The sequence below is a fragment of the Cupressus sempervirens genome, chromosome 10 (assembly GCF_028749045.1).
Source record: "Cupressus sempervirens isolate cs-2001-9-10 chromosome 10, ASM2874904v1, whole genome shotgun sequence".
In the NCBI taxonomy this organism is placed as follows: Eukaryota; Viridiplantae; Streptophyta; class Pinopsida; order Cupressales; family Cupressaceae; genus Cupressus; species Cupressus sempervirens.
In genome coordinates this window covers 308,700,362-308,722,433 of record NC_143127.1, presented here as the reverse complement: position 1 = coordinate 308,722,433, position 22,072 = coordinate 308,700,362, and the positions used below count along the sequence as shown (strand labels likewise).

The following is a 22,072-nucleotide window of genomic DNA, read 5'->3' as shown; positions in this document are numbered from 1 at the left end:
GTAGGTGGATTTCTTTTAGTGTTTGATGGATTCTTTGGTGTGCACTTCTTTATGCTATATTTGCAAGGAGAGGAATATAGTAGTAGATTATTTGTTTAAGTTGGTCACAAAGAAGATAGTTAGTTGGAGATATTGGGAGTAGAGATGATTTACTTCAAGATTGTGCTTAAACTCTCGATAAGATTGTTGGGAATGATATGATAAGATAATATATAACCTTTAAATTACCTGTTATATAATTCTAATTGTTTGATTTTTATAAATTGATAGATTTTTTTATTCAATAAATTTTTAATATATATGTTCCATCATTTTAAAAGCTTAAACTTTAAATATACCTATATGATATTTAATCACATCCTACTTCATATTTAATGTGAAGATATTAGGCATGCGGCTGCCATAACAGAGTTATTCAAATGCCATATATAAAATAGATTGTAGCATATATTCTACTGTATTGTATTTTGACAAATGAATAACGCCCAGTCTTTCCTCTTAGTCAAAGAGATTTAAGTCTTTAAAAGTGTACTCCCATATCAGATAATCTAACAGCCCTTACTAAATTGGAATGCTCGTGATCGGTACCCTGCTGAACTACCACGCTCGCAATATCAAACCTAAAAAGTGTTGCATACCCTAGGATCTGGAAAAACTGGGTCTCTTATGCTCTCCGCACTTCAACGGCCATTCTCTCAGCAACAATCTTTAATTAAAATATTAATTTGACATTACTTTACTAAAACTGGGCCCCTTAGCCACCATCGCGGTATATATAATACATGGAGAGTCCAAGGTAGGGGAAAAGCCTCAATTTGTAGTTGTGAGTTTGTAGGCTGCAACAAAAAATCATGCAGCGAACAGAGCTGTTGGAGTTTGTGAGGTCTCAGTTTGGCGAGACTAATGGGCTTCTGATAGCCATAGCCTTGTCAGGAGCACTGATACTTGCCTGGAGTTTGTTAAAAGCTAGCAATGTATCAGCTGGGCGTAAGAAGCTGCCTCCGGGGCCTGTGGCGCTACCCGTGGTGGGAAGTCTCCATCTTTTGGGAAAGCTTCCCCACAGAGGACTCGCTCAGCTTGCACGCAAATACGGCCCCGTTATGTTCCTCCGCATGGGCTCTGTGCCCTCTCTCATCTTCTCTTCCCCTGAGATGGCCAAGCTTGTTCTCAAGACTCACGACCAAACTTTCGCTACTAGACCTGCGCTGAGTTTTGGGCGTAACGTCTTGTACGGCTCCAAGAGCTTGGGTTTCTCCTTCTACGGTACTTACTGGAAGCAAATCCGTAAAGTCGTGTCGTCCCAGCTGTTGGGTCCCAAGAGCCTGGATTCCTTGAAATATATGAGAGAAGAAGAGATGCAAGCCATGGTGGATGTGATTATGGAGCACTGCAATGGCTCTGCCGCTTCCTCTCCTGTGAATGTGAGTAAGCTGGCGATGGACGTGACGATGTATATGTCGTCCAGGATGACGCTGGGCAGGAAGTACTCGGAAGACGAGCTGAGTAGCAGCACCGGTGGCTCCATGTTCAATTTGAACCAGATGGTCAAAGAGTTTTTCTACCTGGCCGGTGTTTTCAACATCGCCGACTTCATTCCGTGGTTACAGTGGCTGGATGTGCAGGGTCTTTACCGTCGCCAGAAGAAACTTCACCTGATGATCGATGGGTTTCTTGAGAAGATATTAGAGGAGCACCTTTCCGCCATGGCCACTGGTCAATCCATCCGAGACTTTACCGCGGACTTGGCCGAACTCCTGCTTGACAGAGGCAACGCCGAGGAGAAGTTCACAAGAGGGGAAGTGAAAGCAAACATGCTTGTACCATAACTCATCTCTTCTCCGTTTTCTATCTTTTCCTTGGTTACATATATAGATATGGCCATAATTTATGACTTAGAATAATGTTCAAGGGTGGCCTACTCATATGTCGTGTTAATGATTGTCAGGAAATGCTGGTCGCTGCGATCGACACATCTAGTGTAACAGTAGAGTGGGCAATGTCCGAGCTGCTGTCAAATGATCCATCGATCATGAAGAAAGTCCAGGAGGAGCTGGAGAGAGTGGTGGGATTGAAGAATAAGTACGTACGAGAGTCTGCTTTGGGAGATCTAGAATTCTTGCGAGCAGTAGTGAAGGAAACGCTTAGGCTTCATCCGCCGGTGCCGTTGATGATTCCACGAGAGAACATTGAGGAGTGCGAGATAGGCGGCTATCACATTCCCCGTGGGTGTCGTGTCACTGTCAACGTGTGGGCCGTGTCGAGGGATCGCAATGCGTGGGGCGATGATGCTGACGTCTTCAGACCGGAGAGGTTCATGGAGATGGATGCTGATGTTGACGTGAGAGGGCATCATTTTCAGATCCTGCCCTTCGGAGCGGGGAGGCGAGTGTGCCCGGGCATGCCGCTAGCTTTCAAAGTGGTACCGCTTATGCTGGCCAATCTCTTACACTCGTTTAATTGGAGTCTTCCAGATGGAATGGCAGCCAATGATCTGGATATGGAAGAGGAATTCGGACTGTCCACTCCCAGAGCGGTTCCCCTTCGTGCTGTCCCCACTCTTCGCGTCCTTTCATAATAGTTTCACAGACTAATCCAGTGTGTGTGTTCTTTGTTGAGTGTGGCCCTTGTTTTTTTCCTCCGGAAGAATAAAATTTGTGTCTGTTCAGTTTATTTGTCAAACATACATTGGTTATCACTTTCACTCATGATATAGGTTGCAGGTTTGTAATGTCTACTTGAAGGCAAAGAGAGATAAATACTCAGAAATAAAACTGATTTTATTGCCTTACTCCCTTGCAAAATGCATTACAATAAGCTTCTATTTATAGAGGTATGAGAATTCTCTAGAATACAAAATAAACATATTACACATGCTATAATTTATTAAATATGGAATTAAATATGGGCATGCCACTGGGACGGCAAACTATCTAGTGTGCAATTACTTTGGACGGCTAGAGTGCGGGCTGGATGGTGGATGGTCAACCAACCCCAAGGTTGCCGACAAGGGCCATTGATAGAAATTAATTCCTCCAACACTCCCCCTTAATTTCTGTCATTAACAAATTTTACATCAGTAATACCCAATTTATCTCGCAGATATTCAAAGTTACTCTTTAGTAATGCCTTAATGAAAATATCTGCCAATTGATCTTTAGATTTGTAGAACTCAAGGTAGATTTCTCCATTGTTGACCAATTCTCTGATGAAGTGATACCTTGTATCAATATGTTTGCTTCTCTCATGAAATACATGATTTTTAGATAATGCTATTGTTGATTTGTTATCACAAAGAATTGGTGTTGGTTCCTCCTAATGATGGTGAAGATCAAACAAAATTCAACGAATCCATATTGCTTGACATGCTGTGAAAGTAGCAGCCGCATATTCAGCTTCAGTTGATGAAATAGTCACTATAGGCTACTTCTTTGATGCCCATGAAACAACTCCTGATCCAAGGTGAAAAATATATCCAAAAGTGCTCTTCCTATCATCAATGCTACCTGCAAAATCACTGTCAGTAGAACCAATCAAACCAAAATTGTTAGCTTTGGGATATAGTATTCCATATCTTGTTGTTCCTACAATATATCTCAATATCCTTTTTCCAACTTGCCAGTGAGAATTTTGTGGTGACTCTATGAACCTTGAGATCAAACTGACACTATACATGATGTCTAGCCTTCTAGCTATCATATACATTAAACTTCCAACAAGTCTTTTAAACATAGTTGGATCAACATTTGAGCCCTTCTCTTCCTTGCTAAGTTTTGTTCCTATTGCAATTGGAGTTGATACTGGATTGCAATTCATCATTTTAAATCTCTTCAAAACATCATTTATATACTTGGATTGACAAATGAAGATGCCTTTCTCACATTGAATAACTTCAATACCTAAGAAATATCTCATCAACCCAAAATCTATCATTTCAAATTCTTTCATCATTTCTGACTTGAACTTGTCTATTGATAGATTTCTAGTGAATATCAAGTCATCAACATACAAACATACAATCAAAATCTGACCTTCCTTATTAGTCTTAACATACAACGTGGGCTCATTGTTACTTCTATTGAATTGATTACTTATCAAGTATGAATCAATCATCTTATACAAAGCCCTAGGATCTTGTTTCAAACCATAAAGTGCCTTGTTTAGTTTATATACCTTTTTTTCATGCCCACAAACCTCATAACCAGGTGGTTGTTTAACATAAACCTCTTCATCAAGAAAATCATTCAAAAAAGCTGAGTTTACATCCATTTGATATGCTTTCCAATCATTTTGTGTAGCTATTGCCAAAATAGTTCTAACTGTGTCAAGTCTAGAAACTAGAGCAAATGTTTCATCATAATCAACTACATATTGTTGTGAAAAAAACTTTAGCAACTAGTCTTTCCTTATGCTTAACAATTTCACCTTTTGCATCAAATTTAGTTTTGTAGGCCCATTTGACTCCTATACATTCTTTTCCTTTAGGTAAATCCATTATTTCCCATGTGTTATTTCTTTCAATAGAGTAAATTTCTTTATCCATTGCCTTGATCCATTTATCTTCTTTAATTGCTTCATCAAAATACAATGGATCACAAGAAAATAAAGCAAAATTTGAGTAAATATCTACATTCTCTTCTTCTTGATCATATATCTCTTTTAAACTTCTTGTCTTCTTACCTTTGTAACTTGGTGTTGAGAATGTATGATCTGATTTATCACTTATATTTGAACCTAGAGGTGAGGCTCCTTGCACAAAGTTCCTTGGTGGAGTATTGGATGTTGATTGAGTCCCTTGTTCCTTTAATTCATCATCACTTTGTAATATTGGTGCTCCTCTTGTGACTTGTTTGTTATCATTTTCATACCATGAATCTTCTTCTTCAAATTTAACATCCCTACTAATGATCAATTTCTTTGAAATAGGGTTATACAATCTATAAGCCTTTGATTCTTCACTATAACCAATAAAGATGCATTTTTCACTTTTATCATCCAATTTCTTTCTCAATTTAGATGGCACTAATGAATAGGTAACACATCCAAAAACTCTAAAATGAGGTACATTATGTTTCTTACCATTCCATGCTTCTTGTGGAATTGTGTTCTTAACACTCTTTGTAAGACTCTTGTTCAAAATGTATACAACACATGCTACTGCTTCTGCCCAAAACTCATTGGATAGATTTTCGGCCTTCAACATACTCCTTTCCATTTCCATTATGGTTCTGTTCTTCCTCTCTGCTACACCATTTTGTTGTGGTGTGTACCTTGTGGTAAACTACTTCTTAATTCCATGAAATCTACAAAATTCTAGAAACTTGTTAGAAATGAATTCACCACCTCTATCAGATAGAAATACCTTAATGTAGAGACCACTTTGTTTTTGAACCAAAGTTTTAAACTCCTTGAACTTTTCAAAAGCTTCACTCTTTTGTTTAGAAAAGTATATCCAAGTCTTCCTACTAAAATCATCAATAAATGTTAGGAAATATACACTTCCTCCTAAAGATGGAGTTTTGCATAGGTCCACATATATCAGTGTGAACTAATTCCAATGGTGCTCTCACTCTATATGAACCTCCTAGTGGGAAGCTTTCTCTATGTTGTTTTGCCAAAATACAAAATTCACATGAACTTATTGGTTTGAATATCTGAGGCAATCCTTTCACCATTTTCTTCTTTTGTAACAAGCTCAAAGCATCAAAATGAAGATGACCATACCTCAAATGCTATAGGCAAGACTGATCTAAGTATACTATCTTGAAACTAACTTCTTTTCCTCCTTGAATGCAATGAAACTGGAGGGGAAACATTCAATTTTGTGTCATGTTGACCCTTGCAATTAACCTGCCACTAGGAATTCTATCCAAGATTGTGGAAACATCATTATCAAAAGAAATTTTGTCCCCCTTTTGTACTAGTTGACCTACACTCATGAGATTATGTTTTAATCCAGGCACAAAATACATGTCAAGGATATATCTTTTTCCTCCATTTTTTGTCAAGACATTTATAACACCTTTTCCCATTATACAGACCTACTATCATTTCCTAGCTTTACCTCAGATTTTACAAAATCATCCAAGCTAGCAAACAAATCTTTATTTCTAGTCATATGGTTACTACATCCATTATCTAGGAACCATATATCACTAGAACTTTCTTGAGCAACATTACAAGTTATAAATAAACTTCCTGAATTGTTATCAGATACATCTAAGTAATTAGCACCATTCTTTTCAATCTCCTCTTGTTTCTTTCTACATTCACTTGCAATATGACCAAATCTCTTACAATAATGACACTAAATTCAAGATTTATCAAACCTTGATGATGGGTGTTGGAATGAACTTCTACCACATCCTCTATTCAAACTTTGAATGGATTGATTTGTTCTTTCTTCTTGATTTGGACTTCCACGTCTATCTATGCTTCTATCTCTTCCTCTTCCTCGGTAGTTTGATCTTCCTCTACCTCTACCAAAAGATAACTACAATCTAAATGCATTCTCCAAAGAAAATTTGTTATTTCTATTCATTTTTTATTCATGAGATAAAAGTGAACCCTTTATCTCATCAATAGAGAGTATTGTCAAATCCTTAGATTTTTCAATGGCAACAATTTGCATCAAATTTTCTAGGCAAACAAGTATCTTTTCAACAACCTTTTGATCTATCAAATCATCACCATATGATCTAATTTGATTAACCACATTCATTACTTGATTTAGAAATTGATCAACTGAGTCTGAATCCTTCATACACAAAATTTCAAAATCATGCCTTAAAGTTTGCAATTTAGCAACCTTAACTTTTGATGTCCCTTGATATGTTGTTTCTAAAATATCCCATGCAATTTTAGACTTTTTAGTTGCACAAACCTTAGGAAAAATTGATTCATCTAAAGATTTTTGAATTAGAAACAACACTTTAGCATCCTTTTTCTTGTTATCATCTAATTTATTCTTTTCATCTTATGTTAATGTAGACTCATCTTGTGGTTCAATAAAACCCTTTTCAATAAGATCCTATATGCCTTGAGAACAAAATAACATTTTCATTTTTATAGCCCAAAATTCATAATTTTTACCTGAAAATATTGGAATTTGTGGTTGAGCTATACTACTTCCTGAAGCCATATTAATACTCACAGTTACAACTGCACCTTACAATTTTAAACTTTTCTTTACAAAGGAAATCCACCAAACAAGTCTAAGCCAATGACATATAGCTTAAACAAACAACAATAAAATACTTATTTCGCCCTTTTAACATTTTTTTTGCTCATTAGACTTCACTCAAAGAAATCAACTCATACCTTTTTCAAACATTAACTAGCATATTTTCTTCTCCCAATCTTTGCAACCACTAATCTCCAACTTTAGAAGTTGATAATCTGCAAGAAAGAAAACATTAGAAGATCCATTCACTACTACAGTAGTTATACATATCAACAAATAATTCTTTTCTTCCTAGGCCCAACTCTTCATGCTCTGATACCAATTTGAAGGCAAAGAGAGACAAATACACAAAAATAAAGCTGATTTTATTGCCTTATTTCCTTGCAAAATGCATTACAATAAGCCTCTATTTATAAAGGTATGAGAATCCTATCGAATACAAAGTAAACATATTACACATGCTATACTTTATTAAATATGGAATTAAATATAGGTAGCTTAAGTTGCAGCTGGGACAACAGACTGTCTGCTATGCAATTACTTTGGATGGCTAGAATGTGGGTTGGGCAATGGATGGTCAACCAACCCCAAGGCTGTTGATAGGGGTTGTTGATAGAAATTAATTCCTCCAATGCTAATTTAAATGTGCGAGAATTGGGAGGAATGGATAGAGGTTGTAATGAATCATATTTTGCAATAAAACTAGCTATTACCCCTCTACTTCGGTAAAAATCTAAAATGTTTTTTTATTAAATAAGGCAAGAAAAGGGTCATCAATTTGAGAAATAGTAAGGACAAAGAACTTTTTTTGCTTAGGGCCATTATAGTCGAGTAGTAAGAAAGACCATCACTAACACAAACTACTAGAGATGCTCTACATACCAAAACTTAATTAAAACCAAAGTAAGTTCTACTAATACTAGAGTCTACTTAGGGAAAGATCCCGTGCTATCTTTCCCTAGTTTTGATCGAAACTACCAGAGTACTTTCGATCGAAACTATGGAAGGTTTGTTAAGCGCGCGATTAAACCAACCATAGTTTTGATAGAAATTAATTGATTTAGTTTCTATCAAAAGTTTGGAAAAAAGTTGAAACTAGCTAGATAGAAGGTTATATGAATAGTTTGAAGTTTTCTCAGTGATTTCCTTTCTTCAGAGTTGAATTACCAGGTTCAAATGGAGCACTGAAGACCTAAAATTTTGCATGACTGAAGTACTTTGAACTAGCTTTCTAATGACTATGAATTTGGTGCTTTTCAAAAATTTTAAGTATATATTTTTTAACGTGAATTGAATATAGGTTTATTATAAAAGATAAAGTGAGATATTCGGTGCTCATGGAAAAATAGTAAATAAAAAAAATAATTTTTTTGAAAAATAAGTACGATCTCCATATTTGAGTCACTTTTCAATCAATTTAAAAAAAAAAAAAATGGGTAAATATATAATAAGTTACATGTGTCAAAAGCCACGTATGTCTAAATTAGTGTTATGTCAACTTTAAACTACAATAAAATATGAAATACTAACGATAAAGATATAAGACCAACTCTACGGTGAATTAGTTATCCAAAAATTTAAAAAAAATTCTTCCTTAAATAAACTTTACCATTCAACCAAAGTAAGCAACAACCATACAAAGATGCACATAGACAATTAATTAAGATTTGTTGACTAGGGAAATCCTTGATCAAAGAGAAAATCCCTGTGAGAATGATGCCCACAGGATGATGCACTAATATAAATATTCCTTGTTAGAGGATGGACCCTGTTAGGATTTTATTATAATATTTAGTACATATGTTTTCCTATTAAGATACTTTGAATCCATGTTAGGATATTCCAACCCTGTTAGGAGTTGTAGTACAATGTATGCAAGATGAGCCCATAGCCCAAACATGTAATTTCAACTACAAGAAGAGGTCACTTCTGAAACAAGTAATTTATTGTTATGTTCCTCTTTCCTTTGTTCCATAAATTGAACCAATCACCGTCAGACCTTGTAGACTGGGTCACAAACCGTGGATCCAAATATCAAACCTCAAATCACTCAACAAAACCTCAACAATGAAGTTTCCTTCACTTCCACTCTGCTCTACTCAACCTCACATTTTCCTCTCTCTATTTCTTACAATTACTTCGCATAAATAAAATTTCATACAATACCATTACTATAGGATAAATGAAAATCCCATCTCTTTATACTAAGTGCATCAAAAAAATTCCCAGAGTCAATTGTTAGACCTTCTTATTTAATCATTATAGGACCACATTAAGAACACGTTACACTTAGTGATAACATTAGTCTTCCACCTTCAAACTGGAATAACTTTCCATACACACAATATTATGATGAGAAAACTTAGCCCTATCATCACCAACATGTCTTCTTCATATCCTCAACCTTGATTCTTAGAATAAAAACTTTGCTAATAGATATAACAAGTTTACCAGAACATGCTTTAGTAAACTCTATCTCAAAAAAGACTCACCAAAACTTACATAATTTCATCCAGACTTATCATTTCATCTTCTAACATTAACTACATATACCAGATACTCAAATGTATCTCTCATATCCTTAGAGAATTAGAATACTCAACCAGACATCCGTACCAATTTCATCTTTCCTTTGTTCTTCTGTCAAATACCACATAAAACTGTTATGTTGACATCAATGACAAACTCAGTCATGATTGTAACATATCATCATAGTAAAATATCTACAATAGTCCCCCATAAGAATATCATCAATATTCATGCTTTCAAAAATCTCTCAACACTAACTTCATATTTTTTAATTGAATTCTCTCTAATGATATCTCCAATACTAGTCTTATCATAAGAAGGTCTCTAAAAGGAAATTTCTTCATCAATCTTCTAACTGCTAAAATATAATTTCTCAAGTTATTTCTTAGTCTAGGTTAGCTCTCCTTTCACAATGGTATTGTATTTTTCAAGTTCTACATACTCCAACTTGGTGGATTCAAGCTCTGATGTGACTTTTTTCATGTTTGATCTTATATCTGCATTCTTAGATTTTAGATCTGACTCAACTTTTCTGTTATCTTTCTTTAGGCTCAGTTTAATAGCCTGGTAATTTTTTGTTCATGCTTCAGGATCTCATTTTATTTCTTTAGTCTTGAAACTTCATCACTATCCTTGATTTCAACCATAGGCTCTTTTTTGGACTTGAGATGATCTATCTTATCTTTAAACTTTCTAATGTAGTCTTTTGCATCCTCATATCTTTCCTTCAAAGTATCTCTTTCTTCACTAAGAATATCAATCTTCTCAAGAGCTTCTTATAGGTTCTTCTATAACTCTTACATATCCGTAAGGATCTTACTCAACCTGTTAAGGTTCTTTTGAGTAATTGAGCTCTAATATGAATTGTTAGAAATAGGAAATACTATGAGGGGGAGGGGTGAATCAATATTTTACAAATTTTGGCCCAAAACTAAATATTATTAAAAATCTTATAACTTGCATATGAAATTAAACAAACTATGTTGAACCATAAACATAACCATACAATAAGAGAACTCATAACATCATATTTTTCTAGATAGTGAAATTCTAGCCATGGTAAAATCTCGATGGGGATGGTATGATCTTCTAGAAATCTTAGTATACAAGAGACTTTATTCAAGAGAGGATAAGATATTTCAGTATTTTTTTCTACTATTTAGTTTTTAATAAAACACACATCAATAGAGATTGGCTTTAGAAGGAGGGTTGAACAAAGCGCATTCATGAAATTATCAAGAGGAGTGAGCTTTCAAGTATTATCCAAGAAAGGAGATCTCTTTAAAGGAAAAAGCACAAAAAAGTACAAATTTAAACTAAAAAAACCAGAAGAGTGAAAAATTAGAAAAATTTAAAAAAGAAGAAATTTTTTCTTAATGGATAAGCCAATTGATCTTTTTCCAATTTGGTTTGAGTTGAAAAAATGATTTCATCCATGTGATTTATCTCATTTTGTAGCAATGGGACAATGCACAATACTTTTTTCCACAAAGCATGAGGAGATGCATTGTTTAGTACTCCTATTGAGGGTAAACTTGGCATTACAAAGAAGGATTTATTTTTCACAAGTGTATGATCCTATGGTGCTAGTCAATTTATAAGCAGACTTCGTTGAGTTCAAAAAAGATATCAATAGGAAACCAAGTAGTGAATATAGAGGAGATACTTGGTGCAGTGTGCATATCCTTTCACATTTAGAATTTACTTGTTCTTTTTCCCAACATGTAATTGACTTTATCATGTTTTAAATGGGTTGGTATGAGGAGATATATATGTGGGGTGGAAATGATTTCTTCCAAATCCCGCATTGGATGTCAAAGGAAGGTGGTAGTCATCACTCATCTTGGGAACTAAGGGGTAAAGAAATAAATCAATTGCATCAAGGAAGCATGGGTGAGTATAATGAATAGGATAATCAAGAGGAAGAGATTTCACACATCACTTCAAAAGAAGGTCTTGAAAATAAAATCAAGGATGCAAGAGATTTCATGAAAGAAGAGAAGACATAGAAGAAAAAGACCAACATAATGAATAACTAGAAGAAAATCACAAGTTTGGGGAGGTTGTCCTTAGTTAACTTTCTCTCATGCTACAAATTCAAATTCTTGAGGATGACTTGAAATAAATTTTACATACCCTTGAAAGGGAAGGAACATAGAGGGATAGGTATAATTAGGAATTACATGATATCATAGATGAATCAATGTGTAGGGAATGAGTTGACAAAACCATCCAAGCTATTTAAATCTTTGGGAGGGTGGAGGGGGAGGGGGGGGGAGGGGATGGGGGGCGGGGTGGGGGAGTTGCTAAAGAATGTCATCAAGGAGGTTTATTTATTGCTAAATGTATTTCAAGATAGTAAAGTTAGTGTAAGTGACATAGTTCATGATCAACTTCAATCTCCTAAAATATTGTCACCTGATGTTGAATTTGATGTCGAACTCATGAAGATGTTGGATGATCTTCCTTTTAGTTGTGAGGATGATATTCTTAATGGCATTCTAAATAGAGAATTGCAAGATTTTCCTAAAGAGAAATTTTCATGCAATGCCATAGGTGAGGATGATGAAGAACATTTTGGGTTGATGTCAAAATTGGATATTGCATTTAAACAACTTGGGAAAATATTTGAAGGAGACATCATCAATGAATCCTTGATTTTTAAGGATGCACTTAGCAATACACACAAGAATGTGTGGTTTGTGCTATATAAGGATAAGCCACCTAATTAACATTCCAAGGGTTTGATTGCAAGAGTACTCATGTCCAGAACACTCATGAGCTTGATTCTTCCACTAGAGGTGGAATCCACTACCAACTGTGACCTATTGAAGTTGTGAATAATCAACAATGAGTTCAACATGAATTACCACTTGAGACATGTCAAGTTTTTTCTTTCCTTGCTTCTAATGTCAAAATTTTGATATTTATGATTTTGATTATGGGTGTTTAGAAAAGAAAATTTGCATTTGGATTAACCATGGGCCACATGAATCACTTCAATTGTTGGCTTTGCATGATAATTTTCTTGATTTTCAAAATGTGGCAATAAATTTTTTTTACAAGTACAAGGATAAAAATGACAAACTAAGATGCCTTACCCAATCCTTGCTACTATTGAACATCTTGAGAATCCATGTTAGATAAACTATATATATTAGTTTGGTTTGTGTCATCCCTTCAGGATTCTTGTACACAGTTAGAGAAGGTTTTTCTTGAACCACTTAGTTCAAGATGTTTAGAGTAGGTTTCATTTAAGTTATTTAGAATAGTTTTTCTCTTGTCAAGCTAGAAAGTTAGTTTTCCATAAGTCTTCTAACTTGAGACTTTTTTTAGTGGCTCAATTAGTTGCAAAGCTTTATTTTCTTTAGAGAGTAAGTTTTTAGGCTTTCCTTGTTGTTTTCTTGTTGTTTCCTTTAGTTATCTAACCTTTTTTAGCTCAGTTTCCTTCTTGGTTATTTTAGTGAGGGTAATCCAAATTTTTGAAAAAGGTGGGGCGTTAGACAACACACTCTAGTATTTATCCTAGTGGATTTGTTTGGTATATTTTATTGATATATCTTTGTCTAGTTCCTAGAATTAGAGATTGGATTCTTAATAACCTTATCTTCTAAAAAGGATTCATACTAAATATGGATTCAATTCATTCATTGGGTATGAGGCACCCGAGTCTTTGGTTACAAAATTTTACTCACAATTAATTGCTCTGGGTGCTTTAAGAGTTCCCAAGGTGAAATTTGCATTACTAGAAAACATACACATACTACAACACCACTATAGTTTTCCAAACCCTTTATGTGATTCATTTCTCGTAAGCCAAAAAAATGGTTGAAAAGAGAGAAAAGAAAGAAAAAGAAGAAAAAGAAATTAAAAATTGAAATGATTTTACTTTGGGTGTGCGAATATATCTACCAGTTCTATAAAAATAATCACTAAAGATAGAGCAATGTTCATGGTTCACTACAACTATAACCTTATTAGGGCTATGTACACTTGACTAACAATGAAGCTCTATCTAGTATGTTTTTGAAGTTAGGATATCAAAATGGATAAGTCAAATGGATCTAAGAGGCTTTCTAGGTTCTTCTCGAGTGGGGAGTGAATGCACTTACACACAAATGTGTAATCAAGGATGAAGGTATTTAGCCCTATTTGTGGTTTCTTCTATTTTGAGTGTATTTTCTAGTTGCTCGATGGGTAGAAGCAAAGTCCATCAAAGGTTATTGGATTTGGAGAAGTTTTATCCTTTAAATGTTCAAGAACACTTCTTTAGGTGAGTGCTAGATGTTATGGGTTTTTCACACCATCGTCCCATTGCAAATGAGGACCCCCTTTTTCTTTCTTGATCTTATCCTTTTAGTTGTAGTTCTTAGTAGTCTTGGGATCAGTCTTCTAAGGTTCCCTCTTTTGAATGAGCTTTGGTAAAATTGGCCAAATCTAGAAAGTGTTGTCCATGTGGCTCCTAGAATGAAAATTGTTTGCTTGTTTGAGAATTGAATGTCTTAACTTACTATTTTTAGAATTTTTATTTTTAGTAAGTCTAGTTTTGGTAAATTTTTCTACCTCCCAAATTGACCTTATTTTGACATTGGAATAGCTTACTATTTTTAGAAAATCTATTTTTTGTAAGTCTATTTTTAGTAAATTTCATTGCCTCTTGCATTGACCTTATTTTGACTTTAGAACAACTTATTATTTTTAGAAAGTTTATTTGTGGCAAGTCTGTTTTGGCAAAAAGTGAGTTCTAGTTGATAAAGAGGCAAAAGGGTATCTATTTCTATATCTAAAAGAATGAGCAAGAAAGACAACCAATCAAAAAATGGTTAAGTCTATAATCACCCTTGAAATATCCAAAAGTGGAAAGGCATGAAAACATCAGGAAAAAAATGGTTGTTGGAGAATTCTTCCATTATGAACAAAATCCATGACCATTCAAAAAATCCTACCTTGGGGAAAAATGGTTGTTGTGAAATTCTTCCATCATGGATAAAATCCATGACCACCCAAAAAAAATTGCCTTGGAGAAAAATTATTGCCATATAATTTTTCCATCATGGAAAAAATCCACGATCACTGAAAAAATCCTGCCTTGGAGAAAATTGGTTGCTGCAAAGTTCTTCCATCATGGATAAAATCCATGACTGCTCAAAATTTTCGTTGACAAAAAAACTAGAAATCTTGGAAGAAAGAATGGCTAGGTGTTGGAAGTTTCTCCTCCATGGAAGACAAAAATGGCTAAGTGTTTGAAATTTTCTCCTTCATGAAAGAAAAAGTGGCTACGTGTTGGAAAATTCCTTCTCCAGATCTCAAAATTCACCTTCTTCAAGTGTGCACCTATGACTGGAGAAATGATTCATGATGATAAGAAAAAGTGGGATTATTTCAAAAATGTAAGAAAAGGCATACTAGGGAATTTAGAACATTTGAAGAAAAAGGAGAAAGCTCTAGTTTTAGAAACTCAAGAAAGATGGTCAAATACCAAATTCTAGTCCCAACATCAAAGGCATCCAATTAGTACTAAGTGATCTAGTTCCAAGTGTTCAAAGATCAAAGATCAAAGACCAAACTTTAAATCCAAAAATACAAAACCATGGTGATGGAATTTTAGTATGAATAAATTCTAAAATGACATAATCATTAGTAAGGGATTCCAATTTCCAATAGTGGCATGTTGTGATGGTTAAGTTGTTGTGTTTCTATCCTTCCCATCAAGGTTCAAATCTCATGGGGATGAGGTCCCCCGTTTGTGGCCTCACTGGTTCATAGCTCCAGGTCAAAGCGTTTACCCCTCTTTATAAAAAAAAGAAGTAAGGGATTCCAATCCATTTCAGGGAGATAAATTTCCAAGTAAATACATGGAAGACGAAAATGTTTGGGAAGAGATTTTTAGAAAAGTCAGTCAAAGTTGGATCTTAGTTATTAAATAATGCAGTTGGAAAGGACTCGAGCTTACATGGCCTCCATCATCATTTCATGGCATCCAATTACCTTTGATGAACAATTAAGGTCTCCATTCAAAGGATGGAATCAAGAATAATTTATTCAAGGAAGATGAGCATTTATCAAGTAATAGTCGTACATAGTGGATATTCATTGCACTTCACTCTTCCTAAACAAGCATGCATAGTGGACATTTATTACCCAATGTAGTAGTGGATTCCTTATTGCATTAATATAGGTTCCTTTTCTTTTCCCTAACCCTAATTAGGGTTGATGTGGCATGATATGGGTCATCATTTATTGTGATCACTTGGGCAATCTATTGTAATTGAGGACCTATCTAAAGGCCTCACTCCTCAGTTGTAAGGGAGGATTTTTCTGAGATCATTGCTATGAGCTATCGAGGTAATAGAGTTTTATTGAGGCTTGTTGAATACTTGATGTGTCTTGATGCTTGCTTGTTCTCTTAAATTCCTTCATTTAGATTGAGTTTAATCTAGTTAGAGTGTTTTGATTGGCAATGGTGTTTTGATGAATTCCTTTGGTTCATCTTTTGAGTTTTTAGTGATTATAAATCATTGTGCAAAATTAGCATGAAGCCCTTTCTTGCATATATTTCACTTCTATCTTTCATATACATTATTCTTCATGATGGTGTATGTGGTGGTATGAAAATCTTTTGCATAACCTTTGAAGATTCCACCAGGTTGCACGCAGTTGTAGTATAACTTGGCGACGCAGAGCTTGGTAAATTAGGTAAGTTTTCCATGAGAGTACCATTTATTTTTATCACTTTACTTAGGATTAGAATAGAATTCCTAAACCCTATCCTATTTAACTCTTCCATATTTTGTGAGAACTCCAAAAAGAACTTCATTGTGAAATCTTAAGATAGCCCCCACATCTAGTATGGCTTGAAATGAATCTGAATAACCATGTAAGGCCCCTTGTGATCATCATCATCAAATCACATCAACCGCTAATCATAACCACAATCAAGACTTGACATTAAAGGAACCTTGAAGTCATCATATGCTCTTCTAGCAACATTAGCATAAACAAGACCTTATTCAAGAGAAGATAAGATATTTCAATATTTTTCTCTACTATTTAATACACACATCAAGAGATTCCCTCCCTCACTTTTCACTCTCAACTACTTCTTTGGTCTTGTCATGTAATGAGATTGACAAAATGGAGAAAATTGATCTATAGTATAAATTATTTCAATGATAGTACTTCTATCTACATGATCTCCAAACTTTGGATGCAAATTTTAGCTTCTCACATTCAAACAATATGTAACCTACTGTCATTACACACTTTCCTAATTTTTAACCTAATCGGTTAATCATTTCTCTTTTTCTTGTTTAGTACCGTTGACAAATTTAGCTTGACTTATACATCTTGTTTTCCCATCTTCGCCTGCAACATAATCTTTGGTCTCTATCTACGTACTAGGGGAGAGGACCTAGTATTTGAGCACTCTAACTTCGCACTTCTCAAAATCCTATACAGAAATTTCAAATCACTCCCATTTTTTGATAGTATCTTACTTGGCAAGTCCCATGCCTATAAGTAATGTTTTAGAGCCGCATGATCAAATATGATGTCACATCAACATGCTTTTTGCCAAGGTGTCCAAAACAACCCCCAAAAAAAGTGAGACCAATCATAGTGCATTGGAGAGCTCCATACTCGTGTAGCTAATGTGGCATCACAATATTGGTTGTTTTTTGGGAAAAGGGATATTTTCATTCAATTATGGGTAGTCATCATTAACAAGAACAACTTTAAAGTCAGAACTATTGGTACAATCTTGTCAACAAGTGTGGATGTTAAGTTAACAACTCCTATCACAACTATTAGAATGTGCTCAAGTACTAGATCCTCTCCCCTACTACTTAATTAAATGTTGACAAACTTTTTATCACTGGGATCCATAACCTATGCTCTATATGCACGGTTATGTCTACTTTTGAGCATAATTAATACCTCCTTTCCATATCGTAAAGTAAAGCAACTCGATGTGCGAATTTCAGACTTCAATCATGTTGGTGCGCTTTCGGAGTTCATAAAAGACTCTGTCAATTATTGGTTTTGCCCTTTCAAATTACGGAACACCTCATGTTTATTGCTGGTATGTGAACTAATATTTCAGACTTTGAGACGCTTGAATTAACATTTCATAGGGATGTGTGTCTAACTACTCGCATGAACGCGACCAATGGCTCGGGCAGATCTACGTAATACCCTTTCTTTGTCGGTGGCCTCCTTTATGAATGGTTCGTGGACAGGGACTGGCGATCAAAAGAAAGATTTGATCTCACCTTTTTCTTCTTGTATGACGATGGACAAGAGCATCTCCTCTTCTGTATGACAAGATTAAATATCAATAAAAAAATATTTTACCATAACAACCCATACAGTTTCCTTCTCCTTACCTTCATGCCTTATCTGAACTCTGTGACGGAAAGGAGAGGGTGAGATTTCCCTCCCCTTGCCTTCATCCCCAGACAGAAAAAACATATCTTGCTAGCTTTTTTGCAGTATGACAGGTTAGCTCATCACGTGAATTATATGTGGTACCCGAGGACTACCATCAATAGTCTCTCCAGTTTTATGGCTGGGAATTACACCTTCCATTCGGAAGCAAATGAATCCGACAGTATATTTATTTAGAGTGCTGGTTACATCTTATACTGCATCATAGTTCAAGTGAAAGTTTTTAGGGAGCTTGATATCAAATTCAATGGAAGGCTGCGCAAGGAGACACCATGCATTGTTATTTCCGTTTCCAGCACAGGGCCACATTAATCCCATTATACAATTTGGGAAGCTTCTGGTTGAGCAAGGCATTTTGGTAACGTTGGTAAACACCAAATTCACCCACGAGCGGATGAGCAAATCTGGTCTTGCGGAGGAGTTGAGGTACGAGGTTATCTCTGATGGTCTCCCACCGGAGCATGGGCGCACCCTCAGACTGCCGGAGTTTGTGAAATCTGTAGCAGAAATGTGCCCACCTCATTTCGAGAAGATGGTTCACAAGCTCATGCATTCCCAAACCCTCCCTCCCCTCACCTTCATTGTCGCTGATGGCGTCCTCTCCTTTGCGCAGGACACCGCCGACAAGTACAGCATTCCCAGAGTCGCCTTCTGGACCACCAGCGCTTGCGGCTTTTCTGCTTATTACCATATGCCACTCTTGCTCGACAATGGATATATTCCACTCTCCGGTTCGTCATCTATTTCACTAGATCTATTTATGAATTTGCTGTAAAGTTTTTATAAAAGTTTCCTGTTCGCTCTTTGTTTAACAGTGTTCCAATCTCTTAAATTTTTTCATCTGGGTCTGCACTCAGTTCAATGGTAATGCAAGAGATGAGTGATCTGCACTCATTAAAATTGAGATGTAAGAGTTTAGGGTAAAGCTTATGAACGTTTTAGAGTTCGGCTTCTGTGTTGGGTATAAGTCATAGAGGAGTTGGATGAAGAGAGGCTAGTAGCTCAGTAGATAGAACATTCTCATAGAAAAGAAAGCATTTATTTCGTTTATTCCTTTTTCCTAGATCGGTTTCAATCAAATATTTTGCATCAGAGACAGGCTAAGAGTCCCAAAGCAGGAGTCCGTAACCGGTGTTTGTTAATTGGGTTATTATATATTCTACGCAGGTGAAGTGCGAGAAGAGCAAGTGATAAGTTGCATTCCAGCAATGCCAATGTTGAGGATGAAAGATCTGCCTAGTTTCGTACGGGCAAAAGAGGCGTCTGATTTCATGTTCCAACATCTGAACAAGGAAGCGCAGGCCACAGCGAAAGCCGCCGCAGTTGTGATCAACACATTCGACGAGCTGGAGCGGCCCGTCCTCGATCAGTTGTCCTCTTATTTTCCCGTAATGGGGATCGGGCCTCTGTTAAACCAAGGGAAGGAGAGCATCTGGAGCGAAGAGAGCAGCTGCCTGGAGTGGCTGGACACGAGGGAGGCGTCTTCGGTGTTGTACGTGTGTTTCGGCAGCGTGGCGGTGATGTCGGAGGAGGATCTGATGGAGTTTGCGTGGGGTTTAGAGGCGAGCGAGCAGCCCTTCCTGTGGGCCATTCGCCCCGATCTCCTCCACGGCGAGTCTGCCGTTCTGTCGCAAGAGTTTCTAGAGCGAGTGAAGGAGCGGAGCTGTTTCGTGAGTTGGACGGCGCAGAGGAAAGTGCTGGCCCATCCCTCCGTGGGAGGGTTTTTGACACACAGCGGATGGAATTCGACGCTGGAGAGCATAGCCGAGGGCGTGGGTATGATCTGCTGCCCCTTCCACGCCGAGCAGCCCACCAACCGCAGATTTGTGACTGACGTCTGGAAGATCGGATTGGAGATGCAAGAGAACCCCATCTCTCGAGCTGACGTGGCAGCGCAGGTGCGCAGGCTTATGGTGCCCGGAACGATATCCGAGGAAATAAGAAAACAAGCGCAGTATTTGAAGGAGAGCGCAAGGAGCGCGTTGGGCCCCGGGGGCTCCTCTTATAACAATCTCCACAACTTTCTTGCCCTCTTGGATGCTGCCGCTTCACCTTCTCACTAAAATCATGTCTCGATAATTAGTTTTTTTCTTCAAGTTTGATGTCAAATGTTTGAAATAAACTGGTAAAAGATAGAAAGTAATAAGGATGGGCGACTTAAACATCACATATTAAGTAATTAATTGCATGGTGAGTGCATAAGGTGTCTGTTGTAGAGGCTACAAACTTCTTGGTGTTTTAAATGCACTCTGAAATTAACGTGTTTAAGTTTGTAATGCAGAGAGAAGATCTCATTAATTACTAAGGCATGCTGTAATCCATTCTAAATAAATAATGGTTGCATTTGTGTGTTTGTGAGACAACAATCTGTATTCATGGTCAAAGTTGCCAAAATTATGCTATAAAAATATACTCATTCGCTATTTCTCTCCCTGATTTCGTGTCCGTATGATTCGCTTTTTGTCTCTTTCTCTTGCTAGGCACGTCGATGCTGGTGTCTTTGCTGAGTTGGTGCTTGGCTCGTTTGTGATTTTTTTGGCTGATTAGCTCCCTAACACTGATGTTGGTTAATTTTTATCTCGATATGGGATTAATAATACTCTCTGCCATCTCTGGAGAGATGTTTTATTCTCTTTAACAATCTTGCCACTAATTATCTTTCAGAATTTCAAGAGAAATGAAGTTTGGTCTGATTTGATTTGAGACCACCACTAGGACACTATAAAAACGAGCTGACAACTTATTGAGCATTTAGTGGTTCCCTCCATCGCTCTTACTCTTGATTACTACATGAAGGAGGTGGATAGAGTGGATCAAAGACACCAACTAAAAGATAAGCATTTAGTTCAGTATGTAAAATACAAAGACTTATCACAATGTGCTACATCACTTTGTGCATAACTAAAATCTATTACAAGTCCTTAGAATGCTACAACATTCTATCCACTCATGATCCACAATGAGAAACCCAAAATGGGCTTTGTTGATCACAGGCCCAGCTTATTCTATTTATAAGAAAATGCAGATTAAATGCTATAGCAAAGAGTTGGCAATACAATTAATGTTGGACAATGAGGTTGGTGTGTTGGCCAGTGCTTGGACAGCTGCACATGGAAAATGAGTGGTCTGTGCATGATGGAGGAATGCTGGGCTGGTGGAAGAGTTCACTCTGCTAACACTCCCCCTTAATTTCTTCCACTAATGCTTCTACATTTATATTTTTTTCCCTCATCATAACTTTGGGTTTTATGACTTAACCCTAACAAACAAAATACAAATGGTCTCTAGCTGACCAAAAGCTTTACATTTGAATAGTTTCGGCTAACCATGAACCTCACATAATAGTGGTTAGAATAGGCCACCAAATGTTACAAATGGTTTCATATTACTGCAAACTCACATGATGTGGAAAACTATCCTCACTTTGGCTTTTCTCCTTCTTGACCTGCATCAAACTGATTATTGAGTCCATATAAAAAGAAATCCATCTACTGAGATACATGGATATCCAGTTGTTGTACTCACCAGTTCTATAGGAATCCTTTTAACATACATGGTTCACCAATACATTTAGTCAAACTCTAGGGTGTCAGGTACCACTGATAATGCACCCCTTACAATATCTCATTAACAAATATTCACTAATTCAATCTTCAACACTTGGTTGGGGAATATCAATGCAACCAAGTTCCACTAGATGACCACTATTAAGAACATCATATCCTTCACAGTTAGACAAACACATTCTCACTTCCAATCCCAACACTTTTATCCAATCAACACCCACACAAACCTTTCAATCATGACAACCAACTCACCACCAATACAACCAACTTTCACTTACTACAACCACAACTAACTTCAATAACTATTCTATAACATCAAACACACATACATAAAACACAAAGACTTAATAAA

General features: G+C 36.3%; 1 protein-coding gene and 1 pseudogene across 1 annotated transcript; both read left to right on the top strand.

Annotated features, from left to right (window-relative positions):
• Positions 1 to 851: 851 nt before the first annotated feature.
• Positions 852 to 2,575, top strand: LOC149533865 (cytochrome P450 71AU50 pseudogene; annotated as a pseudogene).
• A 15,717-nt stretch (positions 2,576 to 18,292) lies between these two features.
• LOC149533864 (linamarin synthase 1-like) lies at positions 18,293 to 20,520 on the top strand. Its single transcript, XM_089804469.1, has 2 exons — positions 18,293 to 18,885; positions 19,322 to 20,520. Exons 1-2 carry the CDS (start codon positions 18,402 to 18,404, stop codon positions 20,215 to 20,217), a joined length of 1,380 nt encoding a protein of 459 aa, XP_089660595.1. The 5' UTR covers positions 18,293 to 18,401; the 3' UTR covers positions 20,218 to 20,520.
• The last annotated feature ends 1,552 nt before the right edge of the window (positions 20,521 to 22,072 follow it).

Bases quoted from the DNA above. Each gene is read 5' to 3' on its own strand.
- LOC149533864 (XM_089804469.1), top strand. From the start codon at position 18,402: ATGGAAGGCTGCGCAAGGAGACACCATGCATTGTTATTTCCGTTTCCA. The intron at 18,886-19,321 runs GTTCGTCATCTA...TATTCTACGCAG, and splicing joins TGGATATATTCCACTCTCCG to GTGAAGTGCGAGAAGAGCAA.